The sequence below is a fragment of the Scylla paramamosain genome, chromosome 21 (assembly GCF_035594125.1).
Source record: "Scylla paramamosain isolate STU-SP2022 chromosome 21, ASM3559412v1, whole genome shotgun sequence".
In the NCBI taxonomy this organism is placed as follows: domain Eukaryota; kingdom Metazoa; phylum Arthropoda; class Malacostraca; order Decapoda; family Portunidae; genus Scylla; species Scylla paramamosain.
This window is the reverse complement of record NC_087171.1, coordinates 17,433,267-17,455,064: the sequence shown is the minus strand read 5'-3', so window position 1 is coordinate 17,455,064 and position 21,798 is coordinate 17,433,267. Positions and strand designations below refer to the sequence as shown.

The 21,798-nt window shown below is 43.7% G+C and overlaps 1 protein-coding gene across 2 annotated transcripts in view; it reads right to left on the bottom strand.

Annotated features, from left to right (window-relative positions):
- LOC135111129 (disks large 1 tumor suppressor protein-like) overlaps window positions 1-21,798 on the bottom strand; it is a 196,947-nt gene that overhangs the window by 112,940 nt on the left and 62,209 nt on the right. For both annotated transcript variants that reach the window (XM_064024123.1, XM_064024119.1), the window contains one exon: window positions 1,204-1,239. In XM_064024123.1, coding sequence (XP_063880193.1) covers window positions 1,204-1,239 — 36 coding nt within the window. The remainder of the gene's footprint in view (window positions 1-1,203; window positions 1,240-21,798) is intronic.

Here is a 21,798-nt window from a genome sequence, read left to right as displayed (position 1 = left end):
AGAGAGAGAGAGAGAGAGAGAGAGAGAGAGAGAGAGAGGAAAATATCCACTATCATAAAGTTGTTTACCTTCTACGCAAGCACACCACACAATGTGTTTCTCTCCTCTTTCCTCACCTCTTCTCTCTTTTCTTCTCCTCTTCTTTCTATTCCACATCTGCTGCTCTGCCACACTGCCTATCATCTCCTTAGGTTAGGTTAGGTTAGGTTTCTTTCTACTTTCCTCTTTTCTCTTCTCTTCTCTCTCCCTCTCTTCCACATTCTGATGATTTACCACTTCACCACCATCACCTTACGTTAGGTTAGGTTAAATTAGGTTAGGTTTCTCTCTACTTCCCTCTTCTCTTCTCCCCTCTCTTCCACACATGCTGCTTCACCATGTTAGGTTAAGTTAGGTTTCTCTCTACTTCCTCTCCTCTCCTCTCTCCTCTCCCCCTTTCTTCCCTTTCCTCTCTTCTCTCTCTCTTCCTCATGTGCCGCTTCACCACACCGCCCACCATCTCATTACCACCACCAGCCATCAGTTTCGCCACGCCTCGATAAGCAAAGGCGTATATTGATGCTGTTAGATGAATGCCTGCCATAACTTACATCATACTACTGTTATTATACTCTCTCTCTCTCTCTCTCTCTCTCTCTCTCTCTCTCTCTCTCTCTCTCTCTCTCTCTCTCTCTCTCTCATTTCTTTACAGCTCGTCACAGCCTCAGGAGAAAGAGCAGCAAAAAGTGCGCAACGTCAAGTAAGGAAAGACAAATGAGACGCTTGAGAAATTACTCCCTAGAAAGACGAAGAAGAAATATACTGATAGAAAATACTAGAGTGCTGTGGAGAGAGAGAGAGAGAGAGAGAGAGAGAGAGAGAGAGAGAGAGAGAGAGAGAGAGAGAGAGAGAGAGAGAGAGAGAGTTTACAGAAACGTTCGATTACTGTAGAGGCACACACAAACAAACACGCCATGCAAAAATAAACTAGGTGTGAATTGCAGATATGTATAAATATGTATAAAAAAAATGATACGTAATACGTGTTGAAAGATAAATAAATATAAATATATATAAAAAAAAGAGAAAAATGCATTGCACGATCATACACATCAAACCAGGCTCGTTAGGATGAGTCAAAGCAATAATACAGAAAAAAAGGAGCAAAAGAAAAAGAAAAAAAAAAGGAAAAGCTTCAATGCCAAACTACAAAACAAAAGTTACCTGAGAATGGTCTTTTTCCTGCCAGCTGCCATTTGTCTGAAACAAAAAAAAGAGATTGCACGTATTCAAATTTTACAGGGAATCTACGTCATACATTCTCTCTCTCTCTCTCTCTCTCTCTCTCTCTCTCTCTCTCTCTCTCTCTCTCTCTCTCTCTCTCTCTCTCTCTCTCTCTCTCTCTGTGTGATCAGCGAAGGTCATGGTAAATCTGAAGCCCTGATGGAGGTGGAAGCGGAGGCGAAGATGGAGGAGGAGGAGGAGGAGGAGGAGGAGGAGGAGGAGGAGGAGGAGGAGGAGGAGGAGGAGGAGGAGAAGAGGGAGGGATGGAGGGAGGGAGGGAAGAGAAGTGGAAGGGGTAAAAGGAAAAACAGAAAAAAGAAAGAGGACAAGAGGAAGAAGTAAAGAAGGAAAAAGGGAAAGAAATGAAGGATGAAGCGAGGGAAGGAGGAAAGCGCCGGAAAGTGGGCGACAAGGAGAGCCGTGAGATTGAAGGAAAATATAAAGCAAGAGGAAATGGAAAAGCGAGCCAGTGAAATTCAGGAAGGAAAAGGGAAACAGGGCCCAGCAGGAGGAGGAGGAGGAAGAGGAGGAGGCAAAAGGACGTGGGAAGTGTCGCAAGAGTCAGGAAGTCATTGTGCGGAAGGAAGAAACGAAGGAAGGAAGGAGTTTTGATGTGTCTAAAATAAAGAAAAAAAGAAGAAAAAAAAAACCACCCATGAAAAAATAGAGAAAAATAGAGAAAACAAAAGTCACCATAATACACCTGATCCTTTCGAAAATACATGAATCATTACCCCGTGTGAGAAAAATGCAAATGTTTCACTAAAACTGGAGAGAGAGAGAGAGAGAGAGAGAGAGAGAGAGAGAGAGAGAGAGAGAGAGAGAGAGAGAGAGAGAGAGAGAGAGAGAGAGAGAGAGAGAGAGAGAGAAAGTGGGAATATTAAACTGAACTTGTACGAAAAGTTGAAAACATCTTTTATGTGCCACTGTCATCAGCAGAGAGCGAGAAACTTTTCTCCAAATTATTCGAAGGTGACAGCGGGCGTGGATCAGTGAGCGAGTAACATTGGGGTGGAAATGCTGCCTCAGGGTCTTGGTGACTTTTGTGTGGAGGGAAAGGCGGAACGTGAAAGGTCGTGGTAGTATTTCCAGGGTTCTGCTGTAGTAGTGGTAGTAGTAGTAGTAATGGTAGTGGTGATGGTGGTAGTAATAATAGTAGTAGTAGCAGCAGTAATAATAGTTATGGTGGTGATGGTAAATCTGACTAAGTTTTATGAGGAATTTCACTCATTAACGAGACAAACAAGTAAAAATATCACAGTTTCATATAGCAAAACATAACACCTCGTTAATTAAAAAATGGATCTGCTGCCTTACGAAACTCCCATGTGGAATTCATTATGCACCATCTATCGGACATTTTTCCAAGTGAAGCAGGGCAGAGGAGACATGTCGGGTCAACGTCTCATCACAATATCACGTCAACGTCTTACCACGTCACGTCAAGTCTGCAAAATGATATGATATAATAGCCAGCGTGAGTACGTGGGGACAGAGCGGTGGCCTTGAATGACGAGGAGGAGGAGGAGGAGGAGGAGGAGGAGGAGGAGGAGGAGGAGGAGGAGGAGGAGGAGGAGGAAGAAGAAGAGGAGGAGGAGGAGAAATAAGCTGGGAAGGGATTGGATGACGCTTCTGGTACCTACTGATAGCATGGCTGGGTGCCTGAGCCTACCTCTCCACCCTGCCCCCGCTACTCACACCCTCACCCTGGTCCCGGTACTTACGCCCTGCTCCCGCCGTCACCTAGAACAGCAACTGCCTCCCGCGCGTCTTCAGGGAAAGAGCAAGACGCGACGCACCGGAGGAAGAGGATGAGCCACCTGACGTAGCACAGTGAAGGAGGAAGATTGAAATGTGCAAGAGGTGTTTGGGTCTCATAGGAAAGCTGGCAGTCCTACATGGCCCATCTATCTCCATTGTTTAGCTCAAGTTAATTTATTTCCAGGTTATCATCGTCACCTTCGTAAACCAAGTAATGTCGTGGCAGTTTCTGATTTTTTTTCTTAGGGACTTTTCTTTTCTTCATGTCGCTCGCCGATTGGTATACATCATTTGCCTCTGTCATGTCAAGGGTACGAGTGGTCTGAAATTCTTGTTTTAATATGAAAAAATAAGGAGAAAGGAGTTTTCATCTCGATCTCTCGAAAAAAAAAGATGAAAAAATGGTTGATTGTATTTACGAAGGTAGCGCTAAATCTCTCTGTTAGTGATATACGTACAGCTTAACCAATACGAGCTGTGTGGTTGCTGCTACTTTATGTATTCGAAACATATTATTGGTACATTCAGCTGACCGTCTATACATCAACGAAATAAGAGTTTAACCAATTGTACAACTTCCGTAACCGCTGCTACTGTCTTTGTGAAACGTTTCAGTCAATCCAGTTTGTTATTTCTAAATGATGAGGTAAGATGAGTTTGACCAATAAAATGTATATGCATGAACAAGATCACTGTTAGAAACGTTAAATTCAGTAAAGTATGCTATTTGATAAAGAGGAATCACATTGATAAAACTACAACATAACCACAGCCACCGCCGACTGCACAAAAACCAAAAGGCTTCATTCACTACACGTAATGAATCACAATCATCATTACTACTTAATACTCGGCGTCGAAGTGTAACAGATATGGGTCAGTTAGTGGTTATGAGTCAGTTAGTGGTGGTCTTAAGTAAACCGTTGATCACACGCATTAATACGTTTGATTTCCTCCTCTCAATATAATGCAGGTTACAGTAACACATGGCGTACAGTGGAGGGACACACACACACACACACACACACATAGCAGTACAGCAGTAGGTGTCAGGGGGCTCACTCAGCATGGACGAGCAGCAGCCGGAGAGCGCGCGTGGCACCCCGCCCATAGATCAGACACACAACTTTAAATAGATTTTCGGATGTGGGTCGAGGAAGAAGTGCACAGAGCTCGGCAGAGAATGGTGGCAAAGAGCTACACGTCGGTTACTGCTGATATTAAACGTATATTTTCACAATGCTACCCTCCCTCCCCCACCTTCGATCCTCCTTAAATGAAGGTCGTAAACATTGCTTCCGCTACACACGAAAAAAAAAAAAAAAAGGCATTATTAAGTTGATACTCTGGAACCAATACTGGTATCCCCGCATAAAAAAAGAATATAAGCATACTTTATGAATAAAATACACACACGAAAAAAAAAAGGTATTTCTCGTTTGCGTTTTGTATTAATAATTGTTCGATAGCGATAACAACTTCCAGCGTTCGGGGGTTTTGCAATAAGTTGTTGGTGCATGCGTGGGTTTCCTGCGATACTTGGTGATGATACGTGTGCACTGGAAATTAACACCTACGAGCAGTACGAATTCTAATCCTTAAAAAAAAAAAATAAAAAAATAAATAATGAATAAAAAAAGAAGACAAAATAATATTCGTATCATAGAAAATGTAAATAAATATGCACTCTTTAGGTTATATGACTGTCACTTCTGTAATAATTCGCACAATCCTTTTTAAATTCTCTCCTAAAAACAATTAGAGCGATGGATGGTCGGCTGTCATTATTGTTCCCTGTGTCATCATCATCATCATCATCATCAGCCACAAAGGTTTTCTAAAATCTCCATCTCTCTTCGTCGGCAGCTCGTCTTTTATCGACCACATCAGCAAAACTTCTTATCTCATCTCTCCCCGTAGTTCTCTGCCTGTCCTGCCTTCCTTTACTATCATTACGTGGACAGCCTTTCCTTAACCTGAGACACAGAGCTAACCATGCCCTGCCAGTTACGGCAGTTTCCCTCCCCCAAGTTTCCCGCGTATCCATTTACTGAAAAAAAGCCCTCACAGCCGCGGAAATAATGCCATAACTGTGGGGTGTAGAGCACCGCCTGTCGCGACACAGGTTATATGAAATGACAATCGCATTCGAGGGTATACTAGACGGGCAAACCATAACTATAAACATTACAAATAAGGGGAAAAAAATGCAGATACATAATGCAAAACTATTATGGTTGTTACGTGTGAAGGAAACAGGCCAAGGGTACAAAAAAGGGTTGAAGAAATGGCCACTCAACCTGCCTCTTTATAAAAGTAGATAGAGTAAAAAAATAAAGAAAAGAAGAGCAAAAGAAAAAAAAAATGTTAGTTTAGTTCCATAAATACCCTGGTACTCCTCGCTTGAAACAGTTCAGGTCATGAGGAGGACGGAGAATAGAAGCGGGTGATTTCAGAGTGTACAGGTGAAAGGCATGAAAGAGTGAAGGTAGCAATCAACTGTTGGAATGTTTATGAGACGCCACTAGGAACACACATCCCTTATACTTTCACTCTCACACTCCTACAACACACACTGATCAGGAATGAATATTTGAATACGTCTCCAGAAATACACATATTCTTGGAAACATCGACTCTATTGGTAAAGATAGGAATATGTAGGATACGGCTCAAGTAGTGCTACACATTCTTTATACATAACTCGTTCAACGCAAGGGGTTCATTAAACGTCAGATATATGATCATCAAAAGCAACGAGATGGTGCTTCCTTTACCGTTTTAACGGCCAGCCTGGGAAAGATTAACACTGATGAGCGAGTATCGAGAAAAATGATAATAGTCGAGGAAACGTGCGTCTTCAGCTTTCCTCAATAAACCTTTCTTGTTAGTGTTGGTGAAGCCTCTGGTCGGAGCTCTCGTGATGCGTCGTAATGGCGGGAGTGAGTGAGAGGCGATGCAATAAAGACGTCAAAACATACTTGTGTTCTGCTGCCTTTTAAGATAAACAACCTCGGTCTCGCCCGCTAACTATTCCGCTCCACTTGTCTGCTAACTATATCGCTCCGCCACTAACTGATCTTTATCCAAAATATTTAAGAAAAACAGGTTCAAGGTTCTTTTATGGAGCACAAAGATTATGTGGATGAGATAATCTCTGGCACACAAGTGCGTCAGATGTTTCTAATGAATCACTATGAAAATTCGTGACAATGGCGCGTCAGTGCAGTGTAGATACACCTTAGCTCGTCTCGGGGCACGTAAACTTTAGCGAAGCTGCGGCATAACAAAGATTAACTCCTGCATCTGAGGTAGTTACAAGAGGATTGAAAGATAGCAAATTGGCTTGTCATTTTCGCAAAAAAAAAAAAAAAAAAAAAAGAAAAAGAAAAAAAAAGAATACCGTCGTTTTTGTCAGATTCTAATATTTTGTACTTTTGAAAGTCTTTCCTCAGCTACAATATTAATTTCAGGGACGCATCGTTGTGGAAAATTATATACGATCTGACACTGAGCATAACACTGATTCAGGGGATCTTAAAGGCGGTAAAGATCTTGAAGGAAAACTCGTGGATGTTCATGACGCAAGTGATGGATGGTACAGTGCCAACAGATCACCAGCAAGCATCAAGGTGAACTACTGGTTGCAGAACCGCGCTTCCATCACAACGGACGTCAAACACCACAGTCATTCCCTTCAATCATGTACCTTCCTTTTTAATTGGGCAACTTTTTAAATAGTTAGGCTCTTAGTGCAAAATCATCCTTTTCATTCCCATTTTGTCACAAGACCCGGTGCACGATAGAATTTTCGCTATCCCATCCTCGCGTGTCGCAATGTGTTTGTAGGTGGGTGGGTGGGTGTGGGATGACTCTAATCCGAAGCATGCCAACACAGACGCTTTCCTAGTTATGTTATAGAAGCAATTCTGTACAGCGCAGGACAAAACAATCTAATTTAAATGTATTGAGAGTTCATTTCTAAAAGTTATGAATAGCATATCAGAATTCTCTCTCTCTCTCTCTCTCTCTCTCTCTCTCTCTCTCTCTCTCTCTCTCTCTCTCTCTCTCTCTCTCTTTTTCTCTGTGTGTGTGTGTGTGTGTGTCATTCACTAAAGGTCGTCTGCTGGTCATCCAGTCAGCCGTTACTCTACGGAAAGAGCTCAGAGTTCATAGTGACCGATCTTTGGGTAGGACTGTGTGTGAAATAAACTTTTTTTTTTCTCTCATCTTTCGGAGTTTGGTAATGTATATTTCAGTAATGAAAAGAACAAAAAGAAATCACAAAATAGCGCAATAATTCTACATCCAAAATTCTGAGTAGCAGACGGCTTGAGTGGCATATAGTGAGAGATTATTGTTATTATTTTTTGACCAAGGGCAGGTGTGAGAGGCGGGGAAGGATACAACATACACAAGTGAGAGAGGAACGAGAGGTCTGTGACGAGATGGGACGCTGTGCATGGACGGATGGAAAATTTGAGTTGGCGCGTAAGCTTTGAAGGCAGTTTGTGATTGACAGGACCTCAGAGATACAGGATTTCGTTTTCTTTTCCTTCTTTTCTTTTTTTTCCCCCATCAGCACGAGGTAAGGTTTTTACTTTTCTCGTGGAGCAGATCGCTTCGGGCTTCAACATTCGCTGGGATTTTAAGAGCAGCAACGCCTAGCAGTGCAAATTCAGTGGCAACACATTTTGGGTCAGAATAATTGTGTAGGAAGTTTTTCGTTGCCTTCTGTTCTCTTCTGACCAGTGTAAACCGCACCAAGCGACGGCTGAGTTTAATGGGCCCCGACTGCATTGTAAGGCGATATTTCTTCCGTTTCCTTAAGGTTTTATCTTATATGTACGTATGTACGTACGTGTGTGTGTGTGTAGGTGGGTGTGAATGTGGAAGGAAGTGGATGGCTCGGCGGGTAGGCGGCTGGGCTGTTGCGATCCAAACAAAGTAAAATGCAATTTCTGTGTTTTCACAGATAATATTTTTCTCAGTGAGTCATTGTGGGGAGACCGTTCCTCTCCCACAGCGACAGAGGGTGAGGCTCCTGCCGAAGGACGCGCCTTCCTTCCTCCACTCTGCAGTGTACACTGTCTGTACGGCAATCCCTTTGTTTTCCCGTGTTGTGGCGCCCACACGCCCTCCCCTTTCCTCAGCCTTTCACACGTACCCTCCGTCACAATCCTGCTGTTGTAACTCTCGCCCTTCCCTTTCATCACAGTTGAGTCATGCATTTCTCTGTAACAAATAAGATTTATTCATATATTCGACAAAATCTGACATTTTCTTCTGTTCATGACGCGAATTTGCATGATGGATAATATTCTATCAAGAAATGTTGTTTGTTCAGTATTCGACGCTGTTTTTATTCTCTATATAGGGTGAAGGTAGGGGTGTTCCTCCAGTGTGGCGAGACAGGCGTCCTCCCCCTCTAGGCCAATCTGTCCAGTCCTCTTACTGGTCCATCTTCTGCCCCATTTTTCTTTTCCTGGAACGGAGGAGGGCGACACCCCATAGCTGAACACCCAGCACGCTGTGTCAACTCCAGCAGTCCTTTCCCGTCAACGGCGTGTGCCAGCCTTTGTTCTGTTTCTTAAGACTTATTTTTCCTCATGTTCTCTGCTGAGATCCACATTCAGGGACCGCCGAGAGGCTTGTTCATTATTGTTTATGCCACTACTATTGTTGTGCTGCTGCTTTTGTTGTTATCGTTGTTGCTGCTGTTACTGATGCTTTTACTACTACTACTGCTACTACTACTACTACTACTACTACCACCACCACTAGAATTGCTACTTTTATTGCTGCTGCTGTTGCTGCTGCTGTTGCTGCTGCTGCTGCTGCTGCTCTCTCTCTCTCTCTCTCTCTCTCTCTCTCTCTCTCTCTCTCTCTCTCTCTCTCTCTCTCTCTCTCTCTCTCTCTCTCTCCATAGTTCATTTCAGCAAACATTCGAGGCATTCGTGAACTTTCGCCAATAATACCTCAAGTGGTCTTGGCCGCAGCTGCAGTTCTTTCAAGAGGCTTTCAAATTACGCTTTTACTTTTTAGTTTTCTCTCATGCAATGGAAGCCACATTCTGCGGCATAAGTTGTGTTTAGTGTAGTTCTCTCTCTCTCTCTCTCTCTCTCTCTCTCTCTCTCTCTCTCTCTCTCTCTCTCTCTCTCTCTCTCTCTCTCTCTCTTTCCACACGGGTACGCGATGAAGGAATACATCAAAAAGAGACGAACCCAAATAATAATCTTCTTAAACTTTCCTTAATGGACAACTTGACGCGAGCTTGAGTGAAGGAAAGTAGAGGAAGTGATTTCTTTATTCTCTTCTACAAGGCTTACGTCAGCTTAATAATGACAGCGGCGCGTTACGTTATGACTGGGAGAGAGAGTAGGGAGACAGGGAGGACGAGGGGATGTAGGTGACGGATGAAGACGAGGAGAAAGACGATCACTGAGCCATCATTATTTCCTTCGCTATCTTCACCACAAGAGTTATCCGCACGTCTATAATGACACATATTCTCTCAGCGCTCGTTATTCATCTCACCAGCATCGCTCCTTTATCATTCGACACCATCATTACAACCCTAACCCTTAATTAGACTTCTATTACGACTCAGTCTCCTTTGTCTTCGCTCCACTACCTCCCTCCACCACCACCACCACTACCTTCTTCTCCTCTACCACCACCAGCATGTCCTCCTCACAATCACCATTTTCTGAGTGAGGCAGATAAAGCAAAGTTTTATTATATATTTATCTCTGCATACTTTTTATCTTTATCTCGGCAGTATATTCACACTTATCTGTCATGATTTACTTGCGCTTTTAAGTTTCCCAGTGTGTAATAAAAATGAGTGTAGTAAAAATGAAGTGCAATGAATGTCACCAAGGCCCGCGATGGCACGGGAATAAATCAACTGCTGTAATACTCGTGTTTTAGTATCAGTATGTCATCCGGCACCAAATGACGCTCCTACTGTAAAGAAGTGAAAAGTGAGTAAATAGATAAATAAGTGAAAAAAAAAGCAAAAAAAAAAAAAAAAGTCAACCAGTATTAAACCAAGTGTGTGTGTGTGTGTGTGTGTGTGTGTGTGTGTGTGTGTGTGTGTGTGTGTATATATATATATATATATATATATATATATATATATATATATATATATATATATATATATATATATATATATATATATATCAAGAGAGTGTAAGTAAATGAATCTCCTACCAGACTTACGCTGGATAAAAACCACGAAAAACACCGACAAAAGCGTACCAGAAATTCCCAAGCTAAATACGTACAGTACATAATGTAAAACCCTTCACGATCTTAACTTAGTAATTCATAAATCTTAAATTCGTTTCTTCCGTGAGAAGGTTGACTATAAACTCGGGGCATGAGAGGTGGAGGTCATCACACAAACTACATTTTATTTTCTGAGTAAGTGTAAATATTTCCCTCTCTCGTGGATCTGGAATCGCCTGCCTGACTGCGACGCAGCAGCAGTTGATGAACCGTCCTGTATAATCCTTTGCCAATATCATATCAGTGCAGATAGAATCCCCAAAGCTTTTTTTTTCCAGTTATTGACTCAAGTTAGCGTTTTCCTAGTCAGGCAGCATTTACGTGTCATCACATGAAGAGGAGTGCGAGGCGAGAACCCTTGGTCAGTTAGTCTTTCTTCGCAAGCCCTTCCCGCGTCTATAAATCAAAAGTATTACAGCCCATACGCGGTTGTAATTCTTTAACTGCTGTGACTTCTAAAAATGCAATTTAGTGCGAATTTAGAATAGAGTTTCGAAAGAGGCCGCTGATATCAAACTGAGTGATGAAATTGTTGAAATCTTTTAGCGACTCTGATAATATTTTTTGCTCATTTTATTACTCAGTTAATTTATGTTACGGGGCTGAAATACTTACGTGTCATAATGTCATTAGTGGCGAAAGAATTACGCGTCACGTGCACAATCCAAAATTACGAGAAAAGTCTTGAAACCTTCTGTCTTGAAAATTTCCTGTCTGATACATATCAATAACATCAACTACAGAAAGGAAAACTCATAAGACGGAAGCAAAATTAAGCCTTCTGTATACTTTCCTCATACATATTCTTTACCTTCTTTCTCCCCTCTCTCTCCTTCATCTCACTCGCTTCCCGACATGCAGGAATAACACGGACAGCAGCACCAGTAATGGCAATAACAGAAGACAACGAGGGCTATCAGGAATCAGATATTACAAACAATTAAACTTTCCCAACTCGACGCTGAGGGTAACTTGCCAACAACTTCCCTCCTCTCACAATCTCATTTCATCTCGAGCGAATCCCTTCATCACATCCATCTCTAATACCAGCTTTCTCCTCTCCATCTTATGTTATCCCCCTTCCATCATTATTGCTCGTTAATATCACTTTCCTATCTATCCCTCCCTCCTCCCCTCCCTCTTTCTGTTTAACGTTCTCTTCCTTCCAGTATGTGTTCAGGTTTTTTTTTCTTTCTTTTTTTTCACGTTCTCTTTCCTACAGTATCCCATCCTCTATATCCTTGTCTCGCTTCTTCCATCATCTTTTTCCATCTTTTTTTTTTTTTTTCGCCTCGGTATTTCATGAAGACTAAACGAAAGAGAAAAGAAGATCGATACATTTACCTTAAATCGTAACGAATTTTCCTTTGCTGGAGGCGACCGTGAGAAGAGAAGGAGTGGATGAAGAGGAAAAAAGATGAAGACGAGGAAGAGGGGGAAGGGTAGAGATCGATAGATAGATAGATAGATAGATAGATAGATAGATAGAGAGAGAGAGAGAGAGAGAGAGAGAGAGAGAGAGAGAGAGAGAGAGAGAGAGAGAGAGAGAGAGAGAGAGAGAGAGAGAGAGAGAGAGTGTGTGTGTGCCCGTGTGTGTGTGTGTGTGTGTGTTCAGTTCCATTAACTTTTACAGCACTACTTTGAAACTGTGCGGATATTTTCCTGTGGTCTTTTATTTTTTTTTCATTTGGAACACACACACACACACACAAACACACACACACACACACACACACATGAAGTCCTCCCACTTGGTCCCTCCAACACCAACAACCCCCCCCATCTCTCTCTCTCTCTCTCTCTCTCTCTCTCTCTCTCTCTCTCTCTCTCTCTCTCTCTCTCTCTCCCTCCCTCGCTCAATCTGCCAGCTCATCCCCCGCCACACGTAGCCATCTCCTGCCGCTCCATCCCCATACTCCCCACTGCCAAAAGTCAGCCAGATGTTTCCTCCCTTCCATCCTCTCTTGTTCCTTTCCCCTTTCTTTATCTCTTTCCATTATTCTCTCACCTCTTTCCATTCTTTTTTCACTGTGTTCTCTCTCTCTCTCTCTCTCTCTCTCTCTCTCTCTCTCTCTCTCTCTCTCTCTCTCTCTCTCTCTCTCTCTCTCTCTTTGAAGGGCGCCTCGCAATGATAATTATTTTTGTCCCTCTCCTTTAATAAGCTCTAGTACATTAAACCATTTTCTTCGTCTGACAGTCATCTTCCTTTGGCCTCATTTCATTACTGGTATTAATTCACTTACGCTCTTGTCAAGAATGAGTTTAGCGAGCACGGTGAAGATGGCGAGTCCTTTTCCACTTTTATTATAACAGTACGTGTCGAGGAGGAGGGCCAAGGACACAAAAATATGGGGAAAAAAAAGTCTACTCATTTTACAGATTTCTTAAAACTACTTATAACAGACGATAAAAAAAAAAAAAAAAAAAAAGGCGTGAGTCAATTTTAGTTCCAGATTTGTCTTCATACTCCTTTCCTTTGAGTTGCAGGAATGTGGAAAATCAGAAATAAGAAGAGGTTTCCAAAAATGTATCAGTGAAAGGGATGAAAGAGTTAAGACACTGGTTAACTCCTGCACTAGTCAGCTGGACAGAGTAAGTGTAACATGCGAGGCAAGTCCTGTGTAGCGAGCCAGGGGAGGGGAAAAGCACGCAGTTAGCAGTCACACGACCAATAATCATGAAAATAACGGTAGGTGAGGCTGTAAATGCTTAGTGATATGGTAATGTGCAATGCGTATGATAAAGACAGAAACATTTTATAATAATACAAGGATTGCGTCAGGTACGGTGCTTGAGGGCTGGAGAGTGACAGCAATTAAGGTTCTCTGGTATTCATTTAACACTGAAATAACGCATTAAGTCCTGCCCGCCCTGCTCAGTATTCCAAGTCAGTCTGCGGGAGGTGACAAGGTGCGGAATTCGACTGAGTAAAAGCTCTTCAGTTCAGGGGGATTTTAAGCTTCGCCTGTGACATTTAAGGGCGAATGGGAGAGTGAGTGGGGAAGGAGAAGGACGAGGATGTGGTGGTAAGGGCCGCAAGTATACGTGCTCAGGCAAGGCAGTTGTTTCCCTCCCAAGTAATGCAGAAAATAAATAAATAAAATAAAAAAATGTGCGGTTTGCTTTAATTTTTTCTTTTTTTTTCTCTACTTCCCTCACTCATTTTGGTCTTAGCCAGTTCGCGGTAAGTCACTCAAACCAGCTTTCACTTCAGGCTCCCCTCCCCCACTCTCTCTCTCTCTCTCTCTCTCTCTCTCTCTCTCTCTCTCTCTCTCTCTCTCTCTCTCATAACATAATGACAGCTGTGTTCAATATGGCTACCCTACCTTTCATATCAATCGTGTTCTCTTTCCCTACTCTCTATTTTTTTCTCTAACCCGCTTCCACCTCCATTACTTCCTCCATCATTCCCGTCTTAACTTGGTTTCCTCGCCTGCATCTCCGGCTCCCTGAAACGCATTTTAATTTCTCCACACGTTTTCATTCCCACCACTCTTTCTCTAGAATCCTCGCAGCTTATTGCTTTTACCGGAGCTGCGGCGCTGGAGGTGGAGTGAGGCTAAGGTGCGATGATGGGTGCCGGGTGAGAGGAAAAACCAGAGAAGGAGGATAGGGAGGGAGGTTGATGGGTGCAAAGAGAAAAAGAGGATTAATTGGCTGACGGCCAGGAAGAAGCCTGGTGGTTGTGGGGAAAAAATGGGGAAAGTAAGAGATGAGTTTGGAATGAGAAGGAATAATGGGCGAGGGAATAGACTGAGAGAGGGAAAGTAGCAAGGATGGTACTGGGATTGGGAGACAGGAAAAAGTTTGAGGTGGGAAAGGACTGGAGGGTGAAGGGCTCGACCGCAAAAATATGAGGAGTGTTAGTGGTCATAGTGGAAAGTGGTTGAAAGGTGAGAGGGAAAAATGAGGGGAAAAAAAAGGGTGGTCAGTGCAAAGTGAGAGGGGAAAGTGAAGGGAAAAAGGGTTGAGAGGTGCTGAATTAGAGGGAAAAGTGGAAGGAAGAGGAGTGGATGACAACGAATGGAGCATAACCTCGTACTTATATTGGTCACTGGTCGCTGAGTGGAGGGAAGGAGAGAGAGAGACAGTGGTGGACAGGCGGGTACAGAGTGGGAACCGAAAGTGACAGGTGAGGTGAAGCTGGCTGATGAGGGCGGAGTGGAGCAGACAAACACAACAAACACAACAAACACTGCAAACACAATGACGTCTTTAGCAGTGAAGGCAAACTCGTGGGGAAAAATCACATTGTTATTTGGGTCTGATATTCAACTTGCTTCAATTCTACGGCCATGTTTGAGAGAGTCCTTCGATTTACTTGCTCTGCTTGCCGTCTAATTTGACTTCCTTTGACTTGTCGCGTTCAATCTTCCCTCCTGTAATGGCCTTGATGTTGCCGCCCTCTTATCTGGTATCTTGTGCAGGAACTAGAGAAAGCAGTAGCGTCTTGAGCCTCGAGGCAGACGAAATGCAGAAGGTCAGGCGCCGGGAAGCAGGTAAAGCAGCCTCGAGTTGGCACGTCTAGAAGCTAAATTACGTCGTTGGAATTTGAGGAAACTTCTATCAAAACTGGTCAACAACATTACAGACTTCAGGCTACCAGTTCAGCAGTTTAGTTCGTGTTCAAATTACAAAATAGAGGCGGTTAATTCTGCGGGGTTTTAACGAAGATTTGGCATGACTGGTTGGGTATAGTTGTCGACGCGAGGGAAGGCTTAGGTTACATTAGCTGTTAAGCCTGGCGTTGTTCATGGTGCAAGAAAAGGTTTACAGGCGAGAGAAGGCAAGGGAGGGAACAGAGACGTGATGTTTCAGCCGGAAGGATGGAATTTCCTCTCTCGAGGTAAAATGGCTTTAAGGATAAAAGTGACTCGGAAAAAAGTTCCTGCTAAAACTCAATGGAAGTTACGCCTCTTTACGTTTTCTAAGGAACCGTGACTGGGCCGCTCGCTGTTCCCTCGGGCGGCGGCAGACTGTACTAATTATTCTCTAAAGACACTACTGCTGCTGCTTCCCTCACGCTCCATGTAGCTTGCTCTCTTTCCTTGTAATTGTCTAAAATATGTTTAAATGTATTATCTCTCTTCCACTTAGCAAGAAGAGGTGGATTCCCTCACCCCCCCCCCTCTCTCTCTCTCTCTCTGACTTAGGAAAGCGTCAGGAACACTTAACGCAAGAAGGAGAGCGCATGATCGGGAGCGGAAAGAAGAGATGCCAGGGAGGGAAGCTGTCCATAAAGGTTTTTGTGTCCGAGGTAATCCTGCCTGAGGGGCGGTGAGGGAGGCTAGTTAAGACGTCAAGTGAAAGGTATAAGGGAGGAGGAGGAGGAGGAGGAGGAGGAGGAGGAGGAGGAGGAGGAGGAGGAGGAGGAGGAGGAGGAGGAGGAGGAAGAGGAGGAGGAGGAGGAGGAGGAAAGAATGGACTAATATCAGCAAACCTGTTGACCTTTACGATGCTGTTTGTGATAAGGAACACTAATTAATCTAAAGGAAAGGATGAAGGATAGTGAGGAGGAGGAGAAGGAGGAGGAGGAGGGAAGAGAACAAGAAGAAAAGTGCAAGTACGAGGTAAGTAAGAAAAATGGAAGGCGAAAAGGCGAGAAAGAGAACGGGGAGCAGGAGACAGAGGAGGAAAAGAAGAAGGACATATTTTTTGAGAAGTTTCCAGGACGCGACACACATTAGTGTAGAGACACGGAGCTGATAATGAGGTGCGTGGCTTAGTGTCACACGAGACGAGACGAGTCAACATATTTTTCCAGATTTTTCTTTTTTCTGTTCAGAGGAATTCTCCTTATCCCCCCTCTCTCTCTCTCTCTCTCTCTCTCTCTCTCTCTCTCTCTCTCTCTCTCTCTCTCTCTCTCTCTATCAGCCAAGGGGTTGGAAAGATCAGCCAGGCATTCATATGCATCGCTTGAAAGAAGCAGAATGCGAGAGCAGCTTGAACCTTCCCGTGGAGAGAGAGAGAGAGAGAGAGAGAGAGAGAGAGAGAGAGAGAGAGAGAGAGAGAGAGAGAGAGAGAGAGAGAGAGAGAGAGAGAGAGAGAGAGAGAGAGAGAGAAACGGAGGAAATTATCGGATGTTTCGCGTAGCTTCCTGGGAACAAAATACCGGACTGTTTTAACATTCTGCAACAGTAAGAGTTTAAGGGTTTACTGCAGACATCTGGACTAAATATACAGGCACAGATAGCACAATTCGCGTTCGGTTTCTATAGATGCCAAAAGTTTCGTCTTTCGATGCTATGGACACTAGGACCAGTAAGATGGACGGAAAAAAAAAAAAAAAAAAAAAAACACGATGAAGTATTATAATTTGTAGTGGTTCAGTTTAGACTTAACTATTACTATGTGTAAGGTACATATTTGGTGAAAGAACATAGACTTAGCAGGTTAGAGAACGCTTAACAATCTCCCCCCTCCTTCCAAGACACACACACACACACACACACACACACACACACACACACACACGTCTCGCCAACGCTAAACTGGAGTCCTCATGATTGACGTCCTGGCAATCTGGTGATGGGCCCTGTGATCCGCAGCCCTGAGAGAGAGAAGAGGAACTGCTTTTCCTGCTCGTGTTCATATTTCTCATCATGACAAAGAAAACGAGAGAAAGAACAAGAGACGCACAAAGAAGGCACGCAGGCAACTCTCGTATTAAATGCAAGGGTCTACTGGGGGCGGGAGTCAGGGCAGGAGGAAGGATGAGACCCACACAATATACCTAATGTCTCTTTGTGCTGCAGGCCGAGGGTCGCCTCCAGGCCTCCCAGGAAAGGACCCGCGAGCCTTTCGTCATCATCATCTGCCTCCGCCTGCTTGCTGCTTTTCTTTGCTTCCTCCTAGAAGCTCCTCCTCTTTCCCTTCCAGTTACTAATTGCCTCCTTTGAGGCTTGCAAGAACGTGTCCTTTATTTAAGGTAATGCAATTTACTATTTACCTTCTTGACAAAATTACATTACTACCACTACTACTACTACTACTACTACTACTACTACTACGACTACTACTACTACTACTGCTGCTGCTACACTTGCGTAAGGCTTTGAATAGGGGGCACGCCATGTTTCCATCAGCAAGGCAAGCAGCGGCCAGCCAAGAGTTAGGGTTGGTGGGGCAAAGTTCAACGAACCTTAGCGAAATCTCATCAATATGCATTAGAATAGGTATTATTACATTAATTAAGGCAATGGAATGAGGGGACTCGTCACACGCATATAGAAAAACTTACTTTGACATGCTAGGGAAAAGTATTATGATGGCAGTAGTGGTGATGGCGGTGATGCAAATAATTTAATCTCTTGTCATGAATATGGTTTAACTCCCTGTCTCGCTCACCTGCGTTGGTTGTGAAGCAGGATTTGTTTGTCTATCTCTCTGTGTGTGTGTGTGTGTGTGTGTGTGTGTGTGTGTGTGTGTGTGTGTGTGTGTGTGTGTGTGTGTGTGTGTGTGTGTGTGTGTGTGTGTGTGTGTGTGTGTGTGGTCACGTCGCTATGAGGCTTGACAAGGCGACGCAAGGGGGCGGTCATCTGTGATATATGATAATCATCTTAACAGTTCCTGGATGTAGCACAAATGCAACACTCCGGAAACTCACAAGCTGAGGTCACGCCTGATTACGTGAGATGCCCAAACAACTGTATATAAGGTGACCTAAGGATCACTCTAAGCAGATATGGAGTGGAGTCTGGTGGTAGGGATGCTGCGTTGTCTGTAATACGGTGGGATCACTTAGTGTTTCCTGGTTCTTCTCAACAACCGACGTCGGGACCAGGTGGAAGTGTCATCGTTAACAAAATGGTCCTTACATTACACGATCGTATTGCACGATCGTAGATGGCCTCAGAAGAACAGTAAAAGATTACTTAAACTTTGAAACGTAAATCCCATGCATCAGGTTTACAAGGAAATGAAAACTTGTTGTAATTTAATCACGAAGGAAGAAAAAATCTAACGTTTATAATTCCAGAACACAATGTGACTGTTTAAAGATCTTTTGATGTGGGGAGCTAAACTTTGACTTGTTTCCTATTCCACGTCTCTCTCTCTCTCTCTCTCTCTCTCTCTCTCTCTCTCTCTCTCTCTCATGCACTACGCCTGGCAACATTATCTGGGAAATCGTGACATGCAGGAAAGGAAAAGGGAATTAGTGGCAAGAATTCAGTATTAAGTTATTTCGAGGGACAATAATACATAAAACATTTCAGTATCTGGTACATATTTGTGGTGAGTGAAAGGCGGACGGTAGTGGTATACATTTAGTGGTGGAAATTATATGTTTGTATGCATGCATGTACGTATGTATGTATGTATGTATGTATGTATGCATGTATGTATGTGCAAGTCATCAGACCAGAAAAAGACGATAACATACTGCCTCGCACAAGTTTTCTGCTGAAAGTTCCGTTGTTTTATTAATCTAAGTGACGTAGAAACGGAAATGCAAGACTTTCTCGTTATCTGTTCATTCAATATTTACTTGTTTATAATTGTGATTGAAAACAACGGACAGCTGTTTATTCTTCTTGGCGGAGACGTCTTGGTGCTATTAAAGAAAAAGAAGCGTTGCGTCTGATGGAACAGTTGATGACTTGTTTCTCCTGCGTGATTCTGGTAATGAGAAAGGCAGGAAGTTAAGCGGAGTGTTTCATCTCTGCGGGAAGTTAGTTGTTTGTTAAGAGGCGGGGGAGGGGCTGAGGGGCTTGTCTGTCAAATGTTGTGGGCTGAAGGAAAAGCAGTTCGCATGCAGCAAGTACGACAGAAGTTACTGACGAATAATAAAAGAAAGTGGTGAGCTGGAAGAAAAAAAGAAAAAAAATACACAATAATATTTTTTTGTTTTACATTAAGGGAAACAGAAAAATATCGTTAGATGTTAAAAGTCAACATAAATTAACAGTAATGACATTCGTTCTAGAAACATTGTAAATATAGGAAAGTGAAAATAAAAGAACGAGTAGAAGTAATTTTAAAAGAGGCAGATGAGGAAAGATAAAAAAATACACAAAGGAAAGACAAAATTAGCAAATTCCTAAGCAGGTAATGGCAAGGAAAAAAGCGGTTATTTCCCTGCATGGTGATTGGCAAAACAAATCAGCCGTAATACTGAATTTTGGGAACCAGGCTCGCTCAATACATTATGCATGAAGTAACGCAACTGCGGCCAGGGCGGGAGGCGTGGCGGCACTCGAGGGAATACAGAGGCCTGTGATGTCCAGGGGTTGTGGCGGGGCGGGGCGGGGCGGGGCGGGGCGGGGCGGGACGGGGCTCGGGTTTGTGGAAGGAGGACTGGAATGAGGGTTTCTGTAGGTCTCCCTGTTTACCTATCTGTCCGTCTGTCCCTCCATCTGTCTACAAGAGTATCTCTCTCTCTCTCTCTCTCTCTCTCTCTCTCTCTCTCTCTCTCTCTCTCTCTCTCTCTCTCTCTGTCAGTGACTTGAAGGGGGAGCTGCAGTTTTCTCATGGTTAAACACTGAGGTAAATTGTGCAAAGTAGTACACGAGAGGCTCTGTACACGCGATCACGCTCCCAGTGCATGACCTGAAGCTTTGGTGAAACAATGAATAAAGAGAACATCCCAGTGTTTAGTTCCAATTACTTCATGTAAGAGGATTGTCGTGTCTTGATGACGTGCAGCTCGGTGAACGGGAGGGTGTGTTTCAGAGGACACCGGATGCGCGACCACGGATGCTGACACGCGTGCTGCTGTGTGATGAAAAGTGAATGCGAAATGTCGATATAAGAACATAAGAACATAAGAAATAAGGGAAGCTGCAAGAAGCGACCAGGCTGACACGTGGCAGTTCCTGTATGAAATATACCTACCTATTTCCACCCATCATCCCCATCCATAAACCCGTCTAATCATCTCTTAAAGCTCCCTAATGTCTTAGCACTAACAACATGATTAGTGATACGCAAGAACAATTAAGAACAGGTATTGCGAGAATCGTTGGGGTGTAGGGAAGTAACCGGCTGGAAATGTTCATAGACTCTTGTTATTTTTGAGATACGAAACAGCACTACGCACACACAGGCGGGGACCAGGCGTAGTACAGGTAGCTGCAGTTCCACTGCTCCGCTGGAGACCCTTCTCGGGAATACTCGTATTTCTCTGAAGGACAGCAGCCTGTTGTATGCTGATCAAATAATGGCCACGGAACTAGACTGCACTCATGCTCTCTCTCTCTCTCTCTCTCTCTCTCTCTCTCTCTCTCTCTCTCTCTCTCTCTCTCTCTCTCTCTCTCTCTCTCCTCTCCTCTCCTCTCTCGGGTACGCACGATCACGAGCTGGCGGTCACTGAAAGCAGTCATTTCAATGACTTTCAATTAAGTTTTAGGTCTTTGATGGCGCTGCTGGCGGTGACGAGTAGCCTGGCAGCCTCGATGCCTTCATTGAGGTAGCATTTGCAAAACCATGAACGAAAATTTGCAATTTGAAATAAACCATAAAATTAGACTTACGAAAATGAAGCGTGTAACACAAGGAAAACAAAAATCGTACAATAACACAAAACCACAAGCAATCAAATACAAAAACAATGTACTGACACACCGACTTGTGAGTGCACAGCAATACAGTGAGAGGACGCGTCAGAAAACACGTACCTAAAAAGAACACCAATGACAGTTTGCTTAATGGAGGTATACAAGCGATAATCTGGAAGGGATTAGCGGCCGGTGATAATCAAATGTTGCAACGAGAAGGAGAGAGAGAGAGAGAGAGAGAGAGAGAGAGAGAGAGAGAGAGAGAGAGAGAGAGAGAGAGAGAGAGAGAGAGAGAGAGAGAGAGAGAGAGAGAGAGAGAGAGAGAGAGAGAGAGAGAGAGAGAGAGAGAGAGAGGAGCCAATCATCACCACCCCTCGTGTGCTGTGCGGCGTCTAGCTACGGTGACGCGGTTATTGGTGGCGTATCCTGGAGCTGCTGCATCGGCGGTGAAGTTACGGTTGTGTGAGCTGATGCGAGACAAGACTCTTAATATTTTCTATCGCACGCGCGGGAGATTAATGAGATAACGAAAATAGTGAATAAAAGTACAGAGTGAACAGAGAACAGCAAGTGACATCCCCAAGCATCTTCAGCACAGCGACTTCCCCTCGCCCCCCTGCTTGCAGTAATTAGGAGGTCATGCTGCTGTTGACAAGGGACGCGCCACTCCAGCAGAAGCACAGACTTGAGCGCAACAACGAACGTGCTTCTCTCTCTCCTAATACTCCCCTTCCTTCTCCCTTCCACCCCAACCTGCTGAACGTCTCATGTTAAACTCTATGATAAGAAAATAAGCGCAACTAAGTCAATGAGAAAGGTATCGAGGGAAACTCAGGTTGATGCAGATGTACAGTATATTCTCCTTTGTTTTGAATTCTGGTCTCCCTAATAAAAAGAAAAAATATATGACCTGAAATAGGAACCTAAGAGAATATACTACAGTAATTCTCATTTTCCTCTCTGCGCTTCTCACTCATTTCCA